Genomic DNA, 19,055 nt, shown 5'->3' with positions numbered 1-19,055 from the left:
CGACTGGTCTAAATAGAAATCATAAAACCGAAAATGGCCCTTTTTCCATCAAGAAAACTTGTCTTCTCAATGTATGACCCAAGAAGCCGAAGACCAACACACAAGTGATTTTATTTGTTTATTGTGCTTTACACAAACGCACTCGATAAGCAGTTTTAGATACAAACACTTTACTTAAGTCTACCATGCAAATTTGTAATGTATATGTGCTATTTGAATATCCTTCACGTGCGGTTACTGGCTGGCATACTTCTTAAACTTCTTGGGAAGCAAACCAGTTCAGCACATCAACGACAATTATATTTTGGTCTCACTTTCAACCTTGCTGCAAGTGCTGTACAACTTGATGTACGATTTCCATGCAGATTTTTACAATATATATTTTTTGTGCAGTTGGTGAATTCCAAGAATATTTTGCAAGTTTACATGTCTGAAAAAAAAATGAAACCAATTTAAAACAAACATGTAGAGATATATGTGTTATATTTCCACACATTTTTTAAAACGGTTTGGAGACGACCAACTCTATAGTGACGAACCCACTTTTAAACAAAAGATTACACTTAACACTCTACAGCAGCGGTTCCCAAACTGGGGTCCGCGGTCCTTTAGGGGTCCTTGAGGCAATTTTGGGGGGACCGCGAAGCGGTTGAAGTAATTCTATAATCTTATTTGGCGTCATTTGTGCCACTAAATAAGTTTAAATCAAAGTAGAATTGAGAATCGACTGTCTCCATTGCTAAACAATTGCCTTTATGGAATGACAACTATCAAAAAATGCAATTGTTCGCGCACAATCGTAATGTTTTTGTCCTGTTTGTGATGTCACATGCTGTCTTTGGATGATTGTTATGCGCAATTTTGCATAACTAGCTAAAATACTGCAATCAACTTTCGTTTGTGTGAAATACACATTAAGACTTAAGGACCGCGAGCCCTCGAAATAATGGCGAAGGGACCGTTTTGAAAAAAATATGAAAAAGTTTGGGAACCACTGCTCTACAGCAAATTTTGGCCATTATAAATCCTGACCACTACTCTAATGGCACGGATTAGTTCCTCACCTTCACGCATTTTCTTCCCGTAGTTGGCATACGAGGTTCCGTCCCTAGCTTTTGCCCGAAGCTTGTTGAGCGCACTTTCAGCCACATCAGCTCTCTCCTCAGCATCGTCAAGTTCATGTTGGAGTTTACGGTATTTCGCCAAGTTCAAGTTAGCCTGCTCCTCCTGTCAATCAACGTACGAAGCAATGTTCAATCGAAATCCAGAATGTTGTAAATGTCAACTCGCGTTGCCAAAAAGTGCCAAAACTTGTTCTACGACCTACGCGATGCCAAGGCGTTTATCAATATTTACATATGTCGCAAACATGTTCGTTAGCAAATGTTAACAAACGTTTTTCAACCAAAACCGAGCATTTTTGTATAACTTACACCAGTTGGACGAAAATGTAACTAAATATGTAACCTGGTTGGAGAAACGTTTATTAAGTATTTAAAAATGGCAAAGTTAGCCAAGAATTACAAACTCTAGCAGACAATTTAAAATGGCATTATCAGTTCTTGAAAATCGATGTAGGGGGGATTGTTTAATTACTGGAACTAAGCCATGCAGGCAACAGCGAAAATTTGCCACAAAACTGCAAAATATGCAACAAAATACGACAAAACTTGGCTACACGCCATTAACGGGTACTATTGGCCTTTACTGACCGTCTCCTCGCATTGTCGCTTGTAGGTCTTCACTTTGATCTGGAGTTTGTCAAGAAGATCCTGCATCCTCGTCAGGTTCTTCTTATCCTCTTCCGCCTGGTAACTAACTTCTTTGATTCTTCGTTCGGACTTTCTTAACTGCTTCGTTATATCCACTGAACGGCGCTGTTCCCCGTCAAGTTCGTTTTCAAGTTCACGCACCTTAAGACATCCAGTGAAAACAAATTAACCGCGGTCTAAACAACAACGTTATGTGAAGTATATGAATGAAAACAAGTGTGGTTGTTAGCTATAAACTTTTTTAAACATGTCAAAATACCTTTATTTTTCGAACTACGTTGGTACATTGTCAACTGGTTACTATGACAATTATATTTTGGAACAAAGAAATTAAGTAACAAGTATATCATGTTAAACTATTCCAGTATTGCTATGTTGGCATTTACTCAGTGTTTAGCGGTCTATTTACTGTTATCAAACCCACTGTAACCATAACTTATATATTTTTAGTTTTCGAGATAACAACGTTGTGCGCTCACTACCTATTGGTGAGTCACTGACAGTTTTATAACAAAGAAAAGTCACCAAGTTATACATGTTATTTCGTAACTTCTACAACTTGCTCGTAATACGAATTGTGTGTTTGTTTAAACTTTCAACCACCCACTCTGGTCTCCAGCTTCTGAAGTTGCTTTCTTCCTCCTTTCAGTGCGACTTGCTCCGCTTCATCCAACCTCATCTGAAGATCCTTCACAGTCTGCTCCATGTTCTTCTTCATCCGCTCTAGGTGGGAGGACTGATCTTGTTCCTTCTTCAATTCTTCCGCCATCATCGCTGCCTAAACAATAAGTGAGAACCACGGCTTATAAGGATTATTAAAGTTTGGGAATTGAATCTGCGAAAACACTGGCACTTATATGTAAGCTATTTCTGCCAGGTATAATATCAAGTTATAAAGCTCTTCTGGCAAAAAAAAACTACAATTGGCAGAAGAGACTCTATAAACTTGAAGTATATGAACCAGATAATGGCAACAGTCAATGTCGAAACGTTACAAAGTTTAAAGCAAAATTTGAGGCTCAATAACGTTTTGCCGAGAGATTTACATTAATAGTTAACCGAACTTATAGTTTAAAAGCGCGAGTTTAACCATGCAACCAAGAATGGAGTAAAATCCAAAGTGAGAACGAGCCCAAAAACACTTGACGTTGAAACAAATCAAAATTTGTGAAAAGGCAGTCCTAAAGTTAACACTGTTTGTAAAACTATTAAAGAACTTTTGAAATCCAAATCAACCAATCAGCAACTCACATCGAGAATCGCCTTCTTCGCTTTCTCCTCCGCATTTCTCTGCTCCTGGATCGACTCCTCAATGTCTCCTTGCATATTCTGCAACTCTCCCTCCAACTTCCTCTTCTGGTTGATGAGAGCCGTGTTCTGTGTGTGGAGGAGGTTCGACCTCTCACTAACCTCCATCAGCTCGCTCTCCGCCATCTTCCTCCCGCGCTCCGCTTGCTCCAGGGAAGTCCTCATCTCCTCCAACTCAGCCTGCGATCATTTAAAGCGAGTAGTTTCGACTGTTGTTCAAATACATTGCGACAAAATTGAACTAAAACTAAGTTGGAAATGCTGAGATATTTTTAAGCAGGAAAGAATGGAGGGAACAATTAGTGGATGAAGGTTGAACTCGCTTTTACTTTGCGGTTATCGGAGAGGAGAAGTGGCAGATAACGTAAGAAAATGGTTAGTTTGACACATTAGGAACTGGTACCTCATTCTGGTAGGATTGGTTGTCTTTTTTCCTCAAATAACCTGTTGTGCATTTCAGTGGCGCGAAATATAGTTTAGTTTCCCGACTTTTTTTTACGAAAAATGTTTTTTGCGAAGCCGTTCGACAACAATTAGGAAGATGGCGTTTGGAGAATGGGTTTTATTTCAGGGTGCTTTTATTTTTAGGCGTAGAAAGATAAGAAAAAGGATATTCAGTAAACTTTTACCATCAGGAGATTTGCCCGTCGTTCCACCATCGACATTTGCTCTTCCAAATCCTCATTGTGACGTGTTGCTTCGTCATACTGGATTTGCAAATCCTTAAAAAATCGACAAATCATTTGACGAGTAAACAATATGCGATTGTGCCAAGATAAATTAGATTATAAAATATGAAAATCAGGTTTAACTAAAACTTGACATCACCGCCTGGCTCTAAATATTTTGCAACAATTTTTATGCTTGGGTGCACAATTTCCGGTTTTACACAAGTTGCAGTCGAAACGTCATGTTGTATACAAATATATTGGCTTGCTTGTCTCTTATCAGAATTTTTATGCTGTTGTGGCTTTTTTGCTTTATTGTAGTTTTTTATCTTATAACTTTAATTACAAGACATAATTACAAGGCGACATTGGGCGATAAACTTGACTTCCGATGTTGGTTAGAGTGACCTTGAACTCACTGACCTTGTTGGCAGCATGGCCGTCCTTGAGTTGTCTGACAGCGTCTTGTGCTTGTCGGTTTGCGTGGTTCAGTTGCATTTCAAGGTCATTCAGGTCACTCTCCATCTTCTTCTTAATCCGGACCGCCTCAGATCGAGCTTTTCCTTCCGCGTCGAGCGTTGCTTGCATCGATTCGATTGACCTCTGTCCAGCGCGTCTGTGACGTAACTATGTTACCATGTGTTTAAAGTTTATAGAGCTCTTCTGGCAATTGTATTTTTATTCCGACGTTTCGACATCCTATACAGGTCGCCTTCATCAGGGTAAATAACACTGAATGCGACTAGTGCAGTGCACAATAAACAAAGGAAAAAGAATGAAACGCAAGAACGTCACAACGCAACGAAAACCACTGTTTGATTTTCGCTAAACCAGCATTGAATAATTCAGTTCAAAATTTAAGTAGCAAGATATTTTTTACAATCAGCAAAGAATCTAAATTTAATCATCCAATTTTCATGGAACAGTCAAGTTCTGTTTATGACGTCACAATACCTTGTGTTGTCAATCTCCTCATCTTTCTCATGAACCCGTCGTTCGAAATCTTGCTTCACTTGAGCGAGTTCGACTTGGAGCCGGAGCACTTTACTCTCCTCGTTCTCCACCGCTCCTTCCGCCTCCTCCAGTGCTCCCTGCAACAAAGTGGAGGAGTGTTGCTAGTAGCAACGTTACCAGGGACGATATGAAGCCTAAACTGAAGATATAACTCCCGGGTTCGAATCTCAGCGCATGCAGGCTACACTTTTCGGTAGAGCTATTAACATAGAAACTCACAGAAACTCACTATACTTTTCCATGCGGAAATACTTGGAAACCAGCTTTATTCGACATAACGCCTCTAACAGCCCAGGTTTTGTGTTGTGCTTTATACTTGGGTGTCTGAAGCTTTAAAGTGAATTTCAGTCCGTTAGAAACCCGTGACAAAAGCAGCCAATCACCTGCAGTTCTGTTCTCTCGTGTTCTAGAGCTCGTTTCGCTTTTTCAAGTTCATGAATGCTTTTCCCGCCCTCGCCAAGCTGGTCTGAGATGTCAGAAATCTCCTCTGGAAATGTTTAACGCATTATAGTTTGCTGAGAAGGACCAACATTGTAATTACCCAAATAACTTTTTTGTATATTATTTGTGCGTAATAAATTTTACATTTGTGGCAAAGTTTGATTCCATCACTCAGGCTTTTTCATTTTCTGTTTATGGTATGTTGACTTACTTGTAGATGTATGACTATTTCTGTATGTTACACGATAATGTATATTAATCATTGATGTATGTATTCTATTCGACTAAGGTTGAAATAAATTTTGCGCAAACCAAGTAAGTTCAACCTGTTGCTATGGTTACCCTGCAAGTTTTTGTTTTCCCTTTTGATCGTCTCTAGCGCCTCAAGTGCCTCCTCGTAGGCGTTCTTCATCTTGAAGAGTTCGGTTGAAAGGCTTCTGGATTCCTTCTGCGATTGTTCGAAGTCAACTCTCAGTTCTTCCTGTTTCTCTTTGTGATCGGACAAAACCTGCAGAAAAAAGTCAGAAATAAATTTTACGCATTATATGAACCATTTCATAGGATTATTTTCCAGAATCTTATCCTCTTAAAGGACATGACCCTGAAATTGTTAATTGTTGTCTAAACTTTGTAAAAAGAATATAGACGTTAATGCTTTAATGGGCCAACGGTAACTGCCTGTTTAAATTAGATTTAAGGTTCAAAAAGTTACAACTAAATTCCCAGCAATGATTTATATACCATATTTTATCCCGTGGGTTTGTAGGAACCGAAGATGCCAGTTAGGCGAAATACATTCCATGTAAATTCGTTGACTGACTCTGTTACTTAGAAAATATTTTCCATATAAGTTATTTTATTGTCATAATCGTTAATGACCATGTTGTCTGGTGAAGAGTCTGATATTGTTCGGTACACTTTCAGTTGTTTATACCCATGTTCGAATTGAACAAAACCTACTTTATCGAAGTTCCTCTGTTTCTTATCGAGCGCTGCAGCTGCTGCGTTTGATTTCTCCAAATCCACCACAACGTCCTCTAGCTCCCCCTGGAGGCGGATCTTCGTCTTCTCGAGACTGGATGCTTTTGCTTGAGCAGCTTCCACCGCCTCTTCCGCTTCCTGGAGCCGGGATGCGAGTTTCTTCCTGGAAGAGAGATTGAAATATGGAAGCTCGGTTTAAATTGAATGTAAACAAAAAAATTAAGTTCTTGAAATCCTACTCTTGATTGGAAATCTAAAATCGAAAAAAAAATTACAGTGGTAAGTTAATAGTTATAACGTTTCTGATATTTTTGCAATGATTATAACGACAATGATTTCTGAATAGTTTGCAAAAGAGTGAATTTGTTGTGTGTATAAGAGGTTTGTTTTTAACAAAACTATGTAAATTTACAGAAGAAAGTCACTGAGTACCGAAATTTTAAGCGAACTTGAGTGTGTGCGAAAAGTAATAAATGCAACGAATATCAATTGGTTCCTAGTTGTTCACATTCGCAATATTTTTTGCTTGATTGATTGGGCCAGCACAGAACAGCGAAGTTACCACTTCAGGACTAAATGCGCTGTATTTGCTCGAATCTTGGGTCTGTATCTGCTTCTACTCTAAGGTTTGGCGGTGTTATTTCCAAAACTTCCCATGTACAAAGGATGTCGCTTCTAACATCCACAATAACCAGATATTTACAATAAAAAATATATGAAATTTAGTGGAAACAGATTCCTACTTTGCGTCTTCCAGTTCCTCAGTCCTCTGGATCGCATCTGTCTCGTATTTGTTCCTCCACTGAGCAACTTCAGCGTTTGCCTTCGACAGAGCTCGTTGAAGTTCGGCCTTTGCTTCTTGTTCTTCTTCGTATTGTTCCCTCAACAAGTCGTTGTCATGACGAGCGCTCTGCACCGCGTGAGCGAGCGCGTTCTTGGCCTGAAGCAGGAACATACTGAGAGTTATAACTTACTCCCATATTTTATCGGTATCAGAAGTTTTTACTCCATTTAGTGTCATTGCTGTGTACAATTTTAATTCGAACACAAGCATGTCACTTTTCCGTTTAATGTAGGCCAGCATTTAGGCAAATAAAAGTGTTTGTGCAAGAATATATTCGAGCGCCACACAGCGTGGTTAACCAAATAACAACAAGATCACATAATTGACTAAACCACAAGTAATCAAGTCAAGTTAAAATGTTCTTTATAAAGGTAAGCGTTGCCGTTTTTTGGATAACAACACCGCACATTCACTTGGAAACATTTGGCATAAGGTTGCTAATAATGTTCGGTCAATTCCCAAACATGCAAACAAATTTCGAAATATCAACTTTCCAACCTTCATCTCTTCTTCAACTTGTCGTTTCAGCTCCTCAAGTTGTTGCTGCAGAGAGTTTCGAGTTCTGGTGTATTGATTCATCAGTGACTCTTTTTCCTCTAAGAATCGGCTCAGCTCACCCTAAAGTAAAATATGTTTGAAAGTAAAAAAAATTCATCTAAACAAACAAAAGTATATTTTTTTAAATACTTTAGTCAGAAAGATGTTTGTGCCACTCCGTTGTTTATAGTTTGTCCTGTGTACATTAAACGCATTTACAAAATAATGAATTAAAGACAAGTTGTGTTCAGAAGTTTTCTTTAAAATTTGAACGAAATAAAGAAAACTTTTTTTCAGAACTCTTTGTTTAATCCATAGCCCTTTTGAAGTTTCAGTTAAGGTGAACGAATGTTTCGGACATTTAAAAACATTTTTTCCCCATTGCAACCTTTTCGCTCGACAATCTCGCAAACTTCGCGTTGACTTCGTTCAGTTCTCGCTGCATTTCATCGTTCTTCGATTTCGTTTCAGAAAGTTGATCTTCCAGATTTCGACTTATCTTTTCGAAGCTCAGCTGCAAACAGGGAATCGTGAAAACATATTTTGTGGCGGGCTTGAGCACATGACAGACAAAGCACATATGCAAGTAACAAAATGTTTAGAAGATAATGTCAAATGATTAGCATGTGTTTCCACTTGTGGCGATGGCTAATTTAACATTCATGCCTTAAGTTGGTATTTTCAGCTATTGCACTGAATAATTAAAAAAAAAAAATTTTTTTTGAATGATTTTATTCTAAGATGCGACTGTAAAAATGTATTATTTTGCAACCGAAGATGTTTAAACAAGGTTTGACAAAGAATTTGCCACCAAAACATTTAATTCAAATTTCCAGGCAATAAAATTCCCCCACCTTGTGCTTGGTGACGACCTCTACGTTGCTGGCAAGGTCATCAATCTCCATCTTCATCTCACTCTTCTCCTTTTCAAGTTTCTGCTTCACGCGTTGCAGATTATCGACCTGGGAACAAAACCTGATGCTGAATCGAATCCCAACCTCCACTTCGGGATGAGTCCTGCACCCACTGATAATTCTAACTTTAGGGCCTAGTTTAGACTTTGAATCAGTGGAGGGATTCAAATTATTTGTCAGCCGGTCCTATTACAAAAGTCATGTTTTTCAGCCGGTTCTGTCACAAAAAGTCCTTTGATAGTAACCAGTAATGCTAACCGGTTCGCTGATCTCATAAAATTTTGTGAGACGGTTCTATAGAACCGGTGCGAACCGGCTGAATCCCACCACTAATTGAATTCCAACTTCTACTTCGGGCTAAATCCTCCTCCTTACCTGCTCACTGAGCTCTGCTAATGTGTCCGCGTTCTTCTTCCGCATGGTGGATATCATCGCTTCATGAGCAAGATTAGATTCTTCAAATTCACGCCGGAGTTTGCTGTATTCGATCTCACGCCTCTTGTTCAGCTCCATCTGTGAAAGAGAAGGTTGGAAGTTGGGACATCCAAACATAGAAACAAGCAAAATGTGTTTTTTTCATTTGTTTTATTTCACAATTTTAAACCACAATACTTGCAGCCTGAACCTGGCCCCCTCGCATACCACTTTAAGGTTACCCATCGTCACCGCGTGCCATCAATGCTTAGAATAAAGTATTTTAAATCAGACAACTGTTACACACTAAACCTAAAAATGTAGCACAATGAAGAGCGCAGCACACTAACGCACAATCATTTTATTGCGAGCAAAACGTCACAATATTTCGCAAATCACGTTTCTCATCTAAAAATAAAAACTGCAGAACGAAAGTTCTATCCTCTCACTTGTTGCCATAGTTACCTGAGCGGAAGTTGCTCCTCCCGACTCCTCCAACCTCTCACTCAGCTCCTCCAGCTCACGTGACAGCTCCGTCCTCTGCTTCTCCACCTTGGCTCTCGCTGATCTCTCCGCATCCAACTCTTCCTCCAACTCCTCGATGCGAGCCTGGATGACGTCACCAGCAAGTGAGAGGTTGAAAAGTAAAAAAATCACGAAAAATAAAAAGTTAAGTTCTTTTATCTCAATTTTAAAAGTCGTTTGTCATTAGTATTAAGTAAAACGCAAACTGTGGCAATAATTACGTAAACATGAAAACGCTTTAGGTTCACCAATGTTTATATTTTGATATCAAGATCGACCTTTTGTATCAAAATTAGAAATCCATTGTTAAGACTCAGAAATCAAAAGCAAAATTTTTCAGATTTAATCCAAATCATTTTTGACATTTTTTGGGTTTTAAACTGTAGAGACGGCCCTTTTTTATGGGACAACCGTACCCGGATTTCTCTCGCCCGATTTTCCAGCCTACACCCGCTGAAATGATCTCAATCAGACAAACGGGCAAATAACCAAACAAACTTTACCTGCAGCTCTTTAATCTTCCTCTGCAGTTGCGCGATGAGAGCTTGTTCGTCCTCCAGCTTCGTTGCGAGCTGATTATATTCGAACTCCTTCTTCTTGATCCGCTCCTCCAGACGCTGACGATCATTCTCCAGATCCATGATGGTTTCCTGCAGCAACCGGATGTCTCCTTCCTGCTTCCTCTTCGTCCTCTCAAGCTCCATTCTGATCTTCTTCTCGTGTTCCAGGGAAGCTTCCAGCTGAAAAATATCGTTTCAAATTTAGAAAATATTTCAACACATTATAGAATACAGATAATGAACTAAACAACAGAAAAAATATCTTTGTTTTAACAATTTTGGCAACAAATTAAGCCTTCGTCAGTGCCAGTAATAAAAATAAGACACACAGATGAATAACAGTGTAATACAAACAAGGTAAGTCTACACTCTATGACGGAAACATACATAAGGGTGTTTGTAATGCTAGGTTTAAAACGCACAGAAACTGCCTACAACACACGATAACTAGACTGCTAGATATCGTCAAAGGGCGCTCGAGCAACTACATTAAACTTCGTCCCAGTCGTTTAGTCTGAGATTATAAATAATGTCTTGTATTGCGTTTCTCAGTTTAAATACAAAGTAAGTCAGCCTAACAACAACAACTCCATTTAATCAACCCACATCATCGACTTGTTGTTCAAGTTTGCTTTTGTGTTTCGTCAAACTGTTCACTTTGTCCTCTTCAGCCTGTAGATCATCCAGTGTCTGCTGATGAGCTTCCTGCAAAGCTTTCTTCTCCTTGTGAGCTTTGTCTAAACTTTCCTCCAACGTCATCAGCTCTTCCGCCATGTTTTTCAACTGGAACCAAAAATGTTACAAAATGAGAAGCGTAAACAACTGATCAAAATAACAGACTTAGGAATGGATCAAAGCCACCAATAGCGAGGCTTAAAGTGACGATCAACTTTGAATAAACCAATTGATTCTGTTTTAACCAATGATTTTGTCGCATATTGGTTTTACTGTTTTTTCATAAACAACTGATGTTGTAATTAAACGTGGTTGATTCCATCCACCAAAAGTGATTGTTGACATGGGAGCGTGTTTTACGGAGTCGCAACCACTTTACGTTTATGCACATATAGATGTTTCTGTAGGTAAGTTTATGCCAGCAGTTAATTGCAGCTTTGCCTCAACCAGCACCATTTCCCACAGTTTACACTTTAGCGTCCAAAAATAGGCCCACCCGAGGTTTATGAACTGCAAGACAAAGCTTAACATGGGTTTCGAACACATGACTATACATCGTTATAAGTTACACAATATCGGCTCTTGCACTTACGAAAAGTTGTCAATAACCTTTGCCTGGTGAAAAGTTTTCGTATAAAAGTAAATTATCAACTTATTTAGGTGTCAACAATAAATTATATTTATCAACTCGTGGGGCTTGGATTAAGCTTGATGACGTAGTAACCTTGTTTTCTGTCGCATGTTTTTCCTTCTCTACCCTGGCCAAGGTCAGCTCAAGGTCATCGATGTCCTTCTTAAGTTCGGAGCATTCGTCTTCCAACTTCCTCTTCTTGGAAACCATGTCATTGTTAGCCTCTTCCTCGTCCTCTAGTCGCTCCTGGAGATCTGAAAAAAGTCAAAGTTATTGTATTTTGAAAATTCAATATTTAGTCAGTGGTCGGCAACTGCCGGGTTACGGCCCAGTACCGGTTCGTTACCGGGCCGTAGAATTTGTCTGGTTAAACGCTTTAAAACATTTTGCCCATGTATCCCAGGGAAGATCAACTAATTGATACGTTTTCATTTCGAAATATTTGTGGGTTTTTTTAAGGCCGGTCCGCGATTCACTTTCAAAAACGGTCCGCAGTACAAACAAGATTGCCGACTCCTGGTTTAAGTGATTGTCCGATCACTTAATTCACTTAATCGCATAGTTCACTTAATCGCATAATTCACTTAATCGGATAATTCACTTAATCGGATAATTCACTTAATCGCATAATTCACTTAATCGCATAGTTCACTTAATCGCATAGTTCACTTAATCGCATAATTCACTTAATCGCATAATTCACTTAATCGCATATTTCACTTAATCGCATATTTCACTTAATCGCATAATTCACTTAATCGCATAATTCACTTAATCGAATATTTCACTTAATCGCATAGTTCACTTAATCGCATAATTCACTTAATCGCATATTTCACTTAATCGCATATTTCACTTAATCGCATAGTTCACTTAATCGCATAGTTCACTTAATCGCATAATTCACTTAATCGCATATTTCACTTAATCGCATAGTTCACTTAATCGCATAATTCACTTAATCGCATATTTCACTTAATCGCATAATTCACTTAATCGCATAATTCACTTAATCACATACTTCACTTAATCGCATAATTCACTTAATCGCATAATTCACTTAATCACATACTTCACTTAATCGCATATTTCACTTAATCGCATATTTCACTTAATCGCATATTTCACTTAATCGCATATTTCACTTAATCGCATATTTCACTTAATCGCATATTTCACTTAATCGCATAGTTCACTTATTCGCATAGTTCACTTAATCGCATATTTCACTTAATCGGATAATTCACTTAATCGCATAGTTCACTTAATCGCATATTTCACTTAATCGAATAATTCACTTAATCGCATATTTCACTTAATCGCATAGTTCACTTAATCGCATATTTCACTTAATCGCATAATTCACTTAATCGCATATTTCACTTAATCGCATATTTCACTTAATCACATACTTCACTTAATCGCATATTTCACTTAATCGCATATTTCACTTAATCGCATATTTCACTTAATCGCATATTTCACTTAATCGCATATTTCACTTAATCGCATAATTCACTTAATCGCATATTTCACTTAATCACATACTTCACTTAATCGCATATTTCACTTAATCGCATAATTCACTTAATCACATACTTCACTTAATCGCATAGTTCACTTAATCGCATAGTTCACTTAATCGCATAATTCACTTAATCGCATATTTCACTTAATCGCATATTTCACTTAATCGCATATTTCACTTAATCGCATAGTTCACTTAATCGCATATTTCACTTAATCGAATATTTCACTTAATCGCATAATTCACTTAATCGCATAATTCACTTAATCGCATATTTCACTTAATCGCATAATTCACTTAATCGCATATTTCACTTAATCGCATATTTCACTTAATCGCATAATTCACTTAATCGCATAATTCACTTAATCGCAAACCTGTTGAGCCTGAAAAGAGTTAAACATTATTTTTGTGTTCAAATTTACCTTTTATTTTCCCTTCCAAATCAACTTTCGATCGGATGAGCTGTTCGCATCGATCTTCGGCATCTTGGAGGTTTTCTTGCTCCTGGAAATTATCGAAACAACAAGAATAAAAACTCGCGAAGTAAATGAGCGGTTTCGTCCTCATTGACGTGGTGATTCAAATAACAAAATCTGGAAGTTTTTCGATCCTAACGGATTTCATTCTTGAATAATTGCATTTTACAAAATATACGACCAAAATCTTAACGATCCAGTAATGCATTCTCATCTCAAACAGATGACAAATTAAATGTAAAATCATTTCCTCTCACCGCTGACAACTGGAGGACGAGATCATTCTTCTCCTGGATGAGAGCCACCTGTGAGTCTTCCAGCTCCTGTCTCCTCTTCTTCTCTCTATCTAGGTTTTCCACAGCGTCCGCCATCTCCTTCTCAATCGCCTCCCGCTCCTTCGCTGTTTCCGCGGATTTCAACAAAGGTTTGATCTTAAACATTAGCCTCATCCACTCCCAGTTCCTCACAGCGAGATAAGCCCGGATGTTAGCTTGGATGAGTGAACAGGCTTGTCTACGGAAACGAAGCTTGGATTTAAACTTGATATCATGTTACAAGGTTATTACAAGGTCATAAGATTGGTTAGCAACACGTTATTATGATATTTTAGTTCAGATTTTAAAAACACTGTTATATTGTAAACGTACCTAATTGATAACAGGAAGTTTACCACATATATACTTTTCTAAAAAACAACAACTTTAACCCAACCCACTTTCTTTCCAGCATCTTTTTAAACTCGATTCTCATATTCTTGCCGCGAGCTCTGGCTTGCATCCTCGTAATTATGATCGTCAACCTTTCATCCCTCATGTCTTCCAACGTTCCCAACATACCAGCTTTGAAGAAGATCTAAACAACGTGGATAGGTTACAAAAATACAGACAGTGTAAAAACCAAAACAAAATACACCATGGCAAGAAAGAGGAGTAAACACTGGGCGAGGTTCGAACCCACAAGATTCAGATGATTGTCGTAAGTAAAACTTACACCTTCTTTGCTAAATGCTGAAGCGTGCTGAGTGCTAATGCCAAACCGGCCCTTTATGTGTTCACCGGCTTCCAACAAACAAAATAACATTTGTGTGCAACCCATTTTTTTGCATCTCACTGGGTTGATGATTAGCTGATAAGTTACGAGAGACGTGGGTTCGAATCCCACCGCGGGCCTGTACTTGTACCTGACACCATGCTGCATCATTGCAGATTAGAGCGACAAAGTTTGTACCTTGGTGTTTCCGAATCTGTATTGAGCTGTGTCAAGTTCGAGAGAGGCCATTAATTTTTCCGTGGCTTTTTTGCTGTCAACGAACTGGCCATCAGGGATCGAGTTCGGATTCAAGATGCGGTATCTAAAGTTTAGAAATGTTTGCTAGAAATGTTATGTGAAAATATGCAGTGAGTACGAGAGTTTTAAATGATAAAGAAATGGTATATAGCAAACTACTACTTTTCGTTTTCATTTAAGGCAATCACAATTAACAAAACAATAAAAAAAACTTAAAAGGTGTTTCACCTTTGTTTAAACTCGGCGTATAGAATTCTGCTTGGAAAACCTTTCCTGCAAATCCTGATTCCCTCCAACACTCCATTGCACCTCAGCTGATGCAGTGTAAGTTGGCTGTCAAGGTAACCAGGCTTCTTCATCTCGTTCGGGATGATGCAGCGCACGAAGTGAGGTTGTGTTGACCTCAAGTTCGTCATCAACCGATTCAGAGATTCCTGTGTAACACAGCACAGTAAAATTTTACTGTTTAACGCCTGACAACACGTCATAGTACCCAAGTATATTTGCTGTAACTGTAAGTCAGTGGTACTCAGCCTTTATATTATTATCGATACGCCTCAGAATAACAAGACGAGCTTTGTTTACCCTCTTGTTAACAGACGAAAATTACCAACTATGACGTCACTGATTTAAATAATAATAATATAATTACATCCTGAAGTATAATGTCAAATTACTCATTTGCGGGGAACCACTGCAGTAAATATTATTTATCATTTCAAGGTTATTTCAATGTCAAGTAAGCGAATAACTACGACTGCATAAACTCTTTACTAAGAAATATCAGGTTGTAGTGAATTAGGTCAAACAGTTTCCAATGAGTATTTCTGCCTCAGAAATTGAGAAATATTTAGTGAAAATATTTACTCTGTGTAGCGAAGAGACGGTTTGGAATGATCCTCCCTTCTGTCTTCGTCCGCCTCCCCCACCCTTCTTCGCACCAGCCATCGCTAAAACACACAACGATTCAATAAAATATGTTAATTCACTTGTTCTTTTAAAGTGCACAAAAATTTAATGTTTTTTTTAAGTAGGATTGGATACAATGGAAAATGAGTTATGTCCGGTAGCATGATGTGGCAAACTTAATAAAAAAAAGTCTACCCTTCCAGTTAAATTTACATTTAAATGCAAAACATTAGCAGTAAATTTCTCCTTCAATAAGTTCATTACCTTCTTCTGGTGATAAGTAAGTATCCCACACAGTAGCAAGAACTTTCATTGTTGATTTCTTGTACAAGTTTACGACAGAATTGTTCAATGGATCTTTGTTCTTCTCAAGCCAACCAACGATGTTATAACCAACCTGAAAATTTTAAGAAAATTTTAAGTTGTTTTACCAAATCAGATTTATACTGTATATGGTCAGGCAGTCATAAACATAAACTTACTGAAGAAATTGTAAAGGATTTACAAAATACACTGAACGCAATGCGTAGAAGCAAAATAGCAAATTTATTTATTTTTAAAGAGAAACAAGACCAGAAAACCACCGAAACATCGAGTTGTAAGTCGGGCCGGGCTTTTTGGCTGGAGTTGAAATAAAACCAGTTGATTCGTAGCTGACTTTTAAACTTGTGTCGAAATTTTACGTTGATCTTGTTAAATTCAATTTTTGGGGCTGATTTTTTTTATCGAGCTCATGCTTGTACTTTCGGGTTCATTTTATTAGGTTTTTTCAAAAAAAGGTCTGATTCGAGGCTGACTTTACACTTTGTGTCAGTATTTTTTTTAAATAAATTAACTAGCTAAAAAGTAGCCAGTTGCTGGACCTGACCTAATGTCCAACAGCCCTAAAACGTCTTGTTCAAGACCAATTGTCTATTGTGTTTGTTGTCTTGGTCTTTTCTGAGGCTTCAAGTATAGGCCTGTCAATCAAACTTTTGGGCCTAAACGGGCTTCTCAAAAACGATTCGGGTTCGGGCCGGGTTTCGGGCTTGGACTTTCGGGTTCGAGCCTCAATTTCGGGCCCGTTTACAACTCTGTGGTGATCGCAAACTTACAATTCCAGCATAATGGATGAGCTCAAAGTGAGCTTCGAACTTTCGTTTGATCTGAGGCCTCGGTTTGATGAAGTTGTTCGACTTTCCGAGATGATTCGTGTAAAGTTTCTCTTTGAAAGTCATGTCGGTTGCTTTGGGAAACATGCATTCCTCCTCCAGGATCGACATGATGCCGAGGGGCTGGAAAATAAGTGGGAATAAAACATGGTGTAGAAGCTTTGAGATAATATATGATAAGTTGCAGTCAATGCACACTGTTGGGACTGCAAAGTCTCATCAAGGTTTGTTGGGAGGCCACACTAGCCAATACGACCGATCTCTTGTCATCAGCTGCAATGATGATACCGTATAGGTCGAAACAGTGTGCACTGTCTGCAGCTTACCGTTGTGTGTACTTGGGTTGAAAACGATTTGAGTTGTGCAACTCTAATTTACATCAGTGATCGACAAACTATGAGTAACGCTGAATTGTGAGTCGGTTTGATAAAACAAAAACTTTCTTGTTTGGGCCGGGGGCGCGATTTGACAACGTGAAACAGCAAAAGTTTGTGTCGTTCATGTTTAGTGACTAAACTTTTTGTAAACAGTTTGTTTTTTGTTTTTGCTTTGTTTGATCGAATTTTGTTGGGGATGTTTTATTTTGTGTGGGTCACTACAGAAAACATTGCCGACCACCAATTTACAAGAATTGAAACTAATGCATAGGTATGAATGACTTGTTTAAATGAGTTTATTTGGCTTTGCGGAAGGATGGAAACACTTATCGACACAATGATCGTGAACAATCACCAAGCCGGAAAAAAACGTTATGGGGCGCCAAACAGTGGAGGGCACATATGGTGGCTAATGGCTGAACGCGCTGCAGCTACACCGTATTATGAAGCGTTACGTGACGGAAGCTCATTTGAGTTTGGGGCATTGTTGATTAAAAGTCAACATTTAGTCAAGTTTATGAGAAACCTTTTCAATGAGTTCAATGCAAGCCTGCAGATCGAGACCGAAGTCGATGAACTCCCAATCAATCCCTTCTCTCTTGTATTCCTCCTGCTCCAGAATAAACATGTGGTGGTTGAAGAACTGCTGGAGTTTCTCGTTGGTGAAGTTGATGCAGAGTTGTTCGAAACTGTTGAACTGGTGAAACAGATGATTAATTTGAAAAAAAAATAAAAAAATATTTAGCTTGTGAAATTGTAAACCTGGTTTGGATAATTTGGTCCTTCATTGGTTTCGGGAAATAAAAAGAAAACTGACAGCAAATGTGAAAAAGTTTGAGACGTTTATACCACTAATACAACCAATATTAAATTTAAGTTATTATGAGATCTATCCCTTCCGTAGTTAACATATTACTGTCCACGATCGCTGAGTCTAACTGATTGAGGAAGTAATCATTTTAATTTGAAAAAAGTAAGCACTGTTCTAAACTTGGAACTGTTATGTGCAAAATGTCAGAAACTCACATCAAATATTTCAAACCCAGCGATATCCAGGACACCAATGAAGAAGTTTCGTTGCAACTTCGTGCTCAAAGTTTCGTTGATCCGTTTCACCAACCATTTGAACAATCTGTCGTAAACCGCCTGGAAAATATTGTAATGAAAACATGAAACTGTGGTTGGGTTGCATTTCTGTTTAATTTACAGCTTAGATATTTAGGTCACAAGTTTTAAAACGTGTGTTTCAAGGCTAAAGTCAGTTAGCGGTCGTACACAGAACAAATATATTTCACTTGTTCCGGCGTCCTCAGTGTCTTTTTCAAATAGAATCTGGTAACAGAATTGGGAATGCTTCCCAGAATCAATTTACTAGACATTTAAGTTATCACAATTTTAACCCGCTACTAAAGTTGCTTACAAGTAAAACATGTTTTAAAGTAAAACCGTTTCACCTTGGAAAGTGCGCCCGTCCCGTAGTAAACTTGCTGGACCGTTTGACCCTTTGTGACGTAATCATTGCCAACCCGAACACGTGGTTGGAGAAGAGATTTCACGAACTCGGCCGAATTGATTCCGAGAAGATACGTGATCTTGTCGGCGTCTGTGGATGTGAAAATATTTGGTTTAAATTCTGCCACCAAGAATACTTTTGAGCAAAATTTGGCGTTTGTTGTGCTGCTAGGCTAGAAATGTTTTGCTTTAGTACAGCACGTGTAAGTTGAGCATTAACAAAAGATCAGCTTTACTTTGCACTGCTCATAGTTGCTATGGTAACCCTAATTTTTAAATGACAAACCCACGCAACACATTTTATGAACACGTGATAACATTTCATTACACTTCACTCTCGTCAAGACAACATCTCCATGACAACCGACCTTCAGTCCCATCAGCTTCCGCTTGCTCCTCCCGAGGTTTCTGCTTAAACTTCATGTTGCCCATGTGCATTATGGATCCCATTATCTTGTAAATCCCGTTCTTCTCCTCTTGCGTGAAGCCGAGAACGTCGAAAGCGGTCTGGAAGGGAGATTGTGTTTG

General features: G+C 38.5%; 1 protein-coding gene across 1 annotated transcript; it reads right to left on the bottom strand.

Moving 5' to 3' along the window:
* Positions 1–120: 120 nt before the first annotated feature.
* On the bottom strand, positions 121–18,992 carry LOC145238487 (myosin-4-like). The gene is made up of 32 exons (XM_080101682.1): positions 18,896–18,992; positions 18,470–18,618; positions 18,042–18,161; positions 17,542–17,712; positions 16,582–16,761; positions 15,752–15,884; positions 15,446–15,528; positions 14,807–15,012; positions 14,519–14,642; positions 14,007–14,143; positions 13,549–13,804; positions 13,238–13,319; positions 11,378–11,538; positions 10,585–10,761; positions 9,922–10,158; positions 9,359–9,502; positions 8,855–8,992; positions 8,420–8,527; positions 7,954–8,079; positions 7,527–7,646; positions 6,928–7,124; positions 6,164–6,347; positions 5,546–5,711; positions 5,146–5,249; positions 4,703–4,839; positions 4,172–4,364; positions 3,710–3,802; positions 3,024–3,260; positions 2,380–2,550; positions 1,713–1,913; positions 1,065–1,227; positions 121–430 (listed from the first exon to the last, which is right to left on the bottom strand). Exons 1-32 carry the CDS (start codon positions 18,975–18,977, stop codon positions 423–425), a joined length of 4,788 nt encoding a protein of 1,595 aa, XP_079957808.1. The 5' UTR covers positions 18,978–18,992; the 3' UTR covers positions 121–422.
* Positions 18,993–19,055: the final 63 nt, after the last annotated feature.

This window comes from Phallusia mammillata, chromosome 7, assembly GCF_965637545.1.
Source record: "Phallusia mammillata chromosome 7, kaPhaMamm4.hap1.1, whole genome shotgun sequence".
Classification (NCBI taxonomy): Eukaryota; Metazoa; Chordata; class Ascidiacea; order Phlebobranchia; family Ascidiidae; genus Phallusia; species Phallusia mammillata.
This window is presented reverse-complemented; position numbering and strand designations above follow the sequence as displayed.

Bases quoted from the DNA above. Each gene is read 5' to 3' on its own strand.
- LOC145238487 (XM_080101682.1), bottom strand. From the start codon at position 18,977: ATGGGATCCATAATGCACATGGGCAACATGAAGTTTAAGCAGAAACCT. The intron at 13,320-13,548 runs GTGAGAGGAAAT...GATAATTTCCAG, and splicing joins TCGTCCTCCAGTTGTCAGCG to GAGCAAGAAAACCTCCAAGA. The intron at 10,762-11,377 runs GTTACTACGTCA...TTTTGGTTCCAG, and splicing joins AACATGCGACAGAAAACAAG to TTGAAAAACATGGCGGAAGA.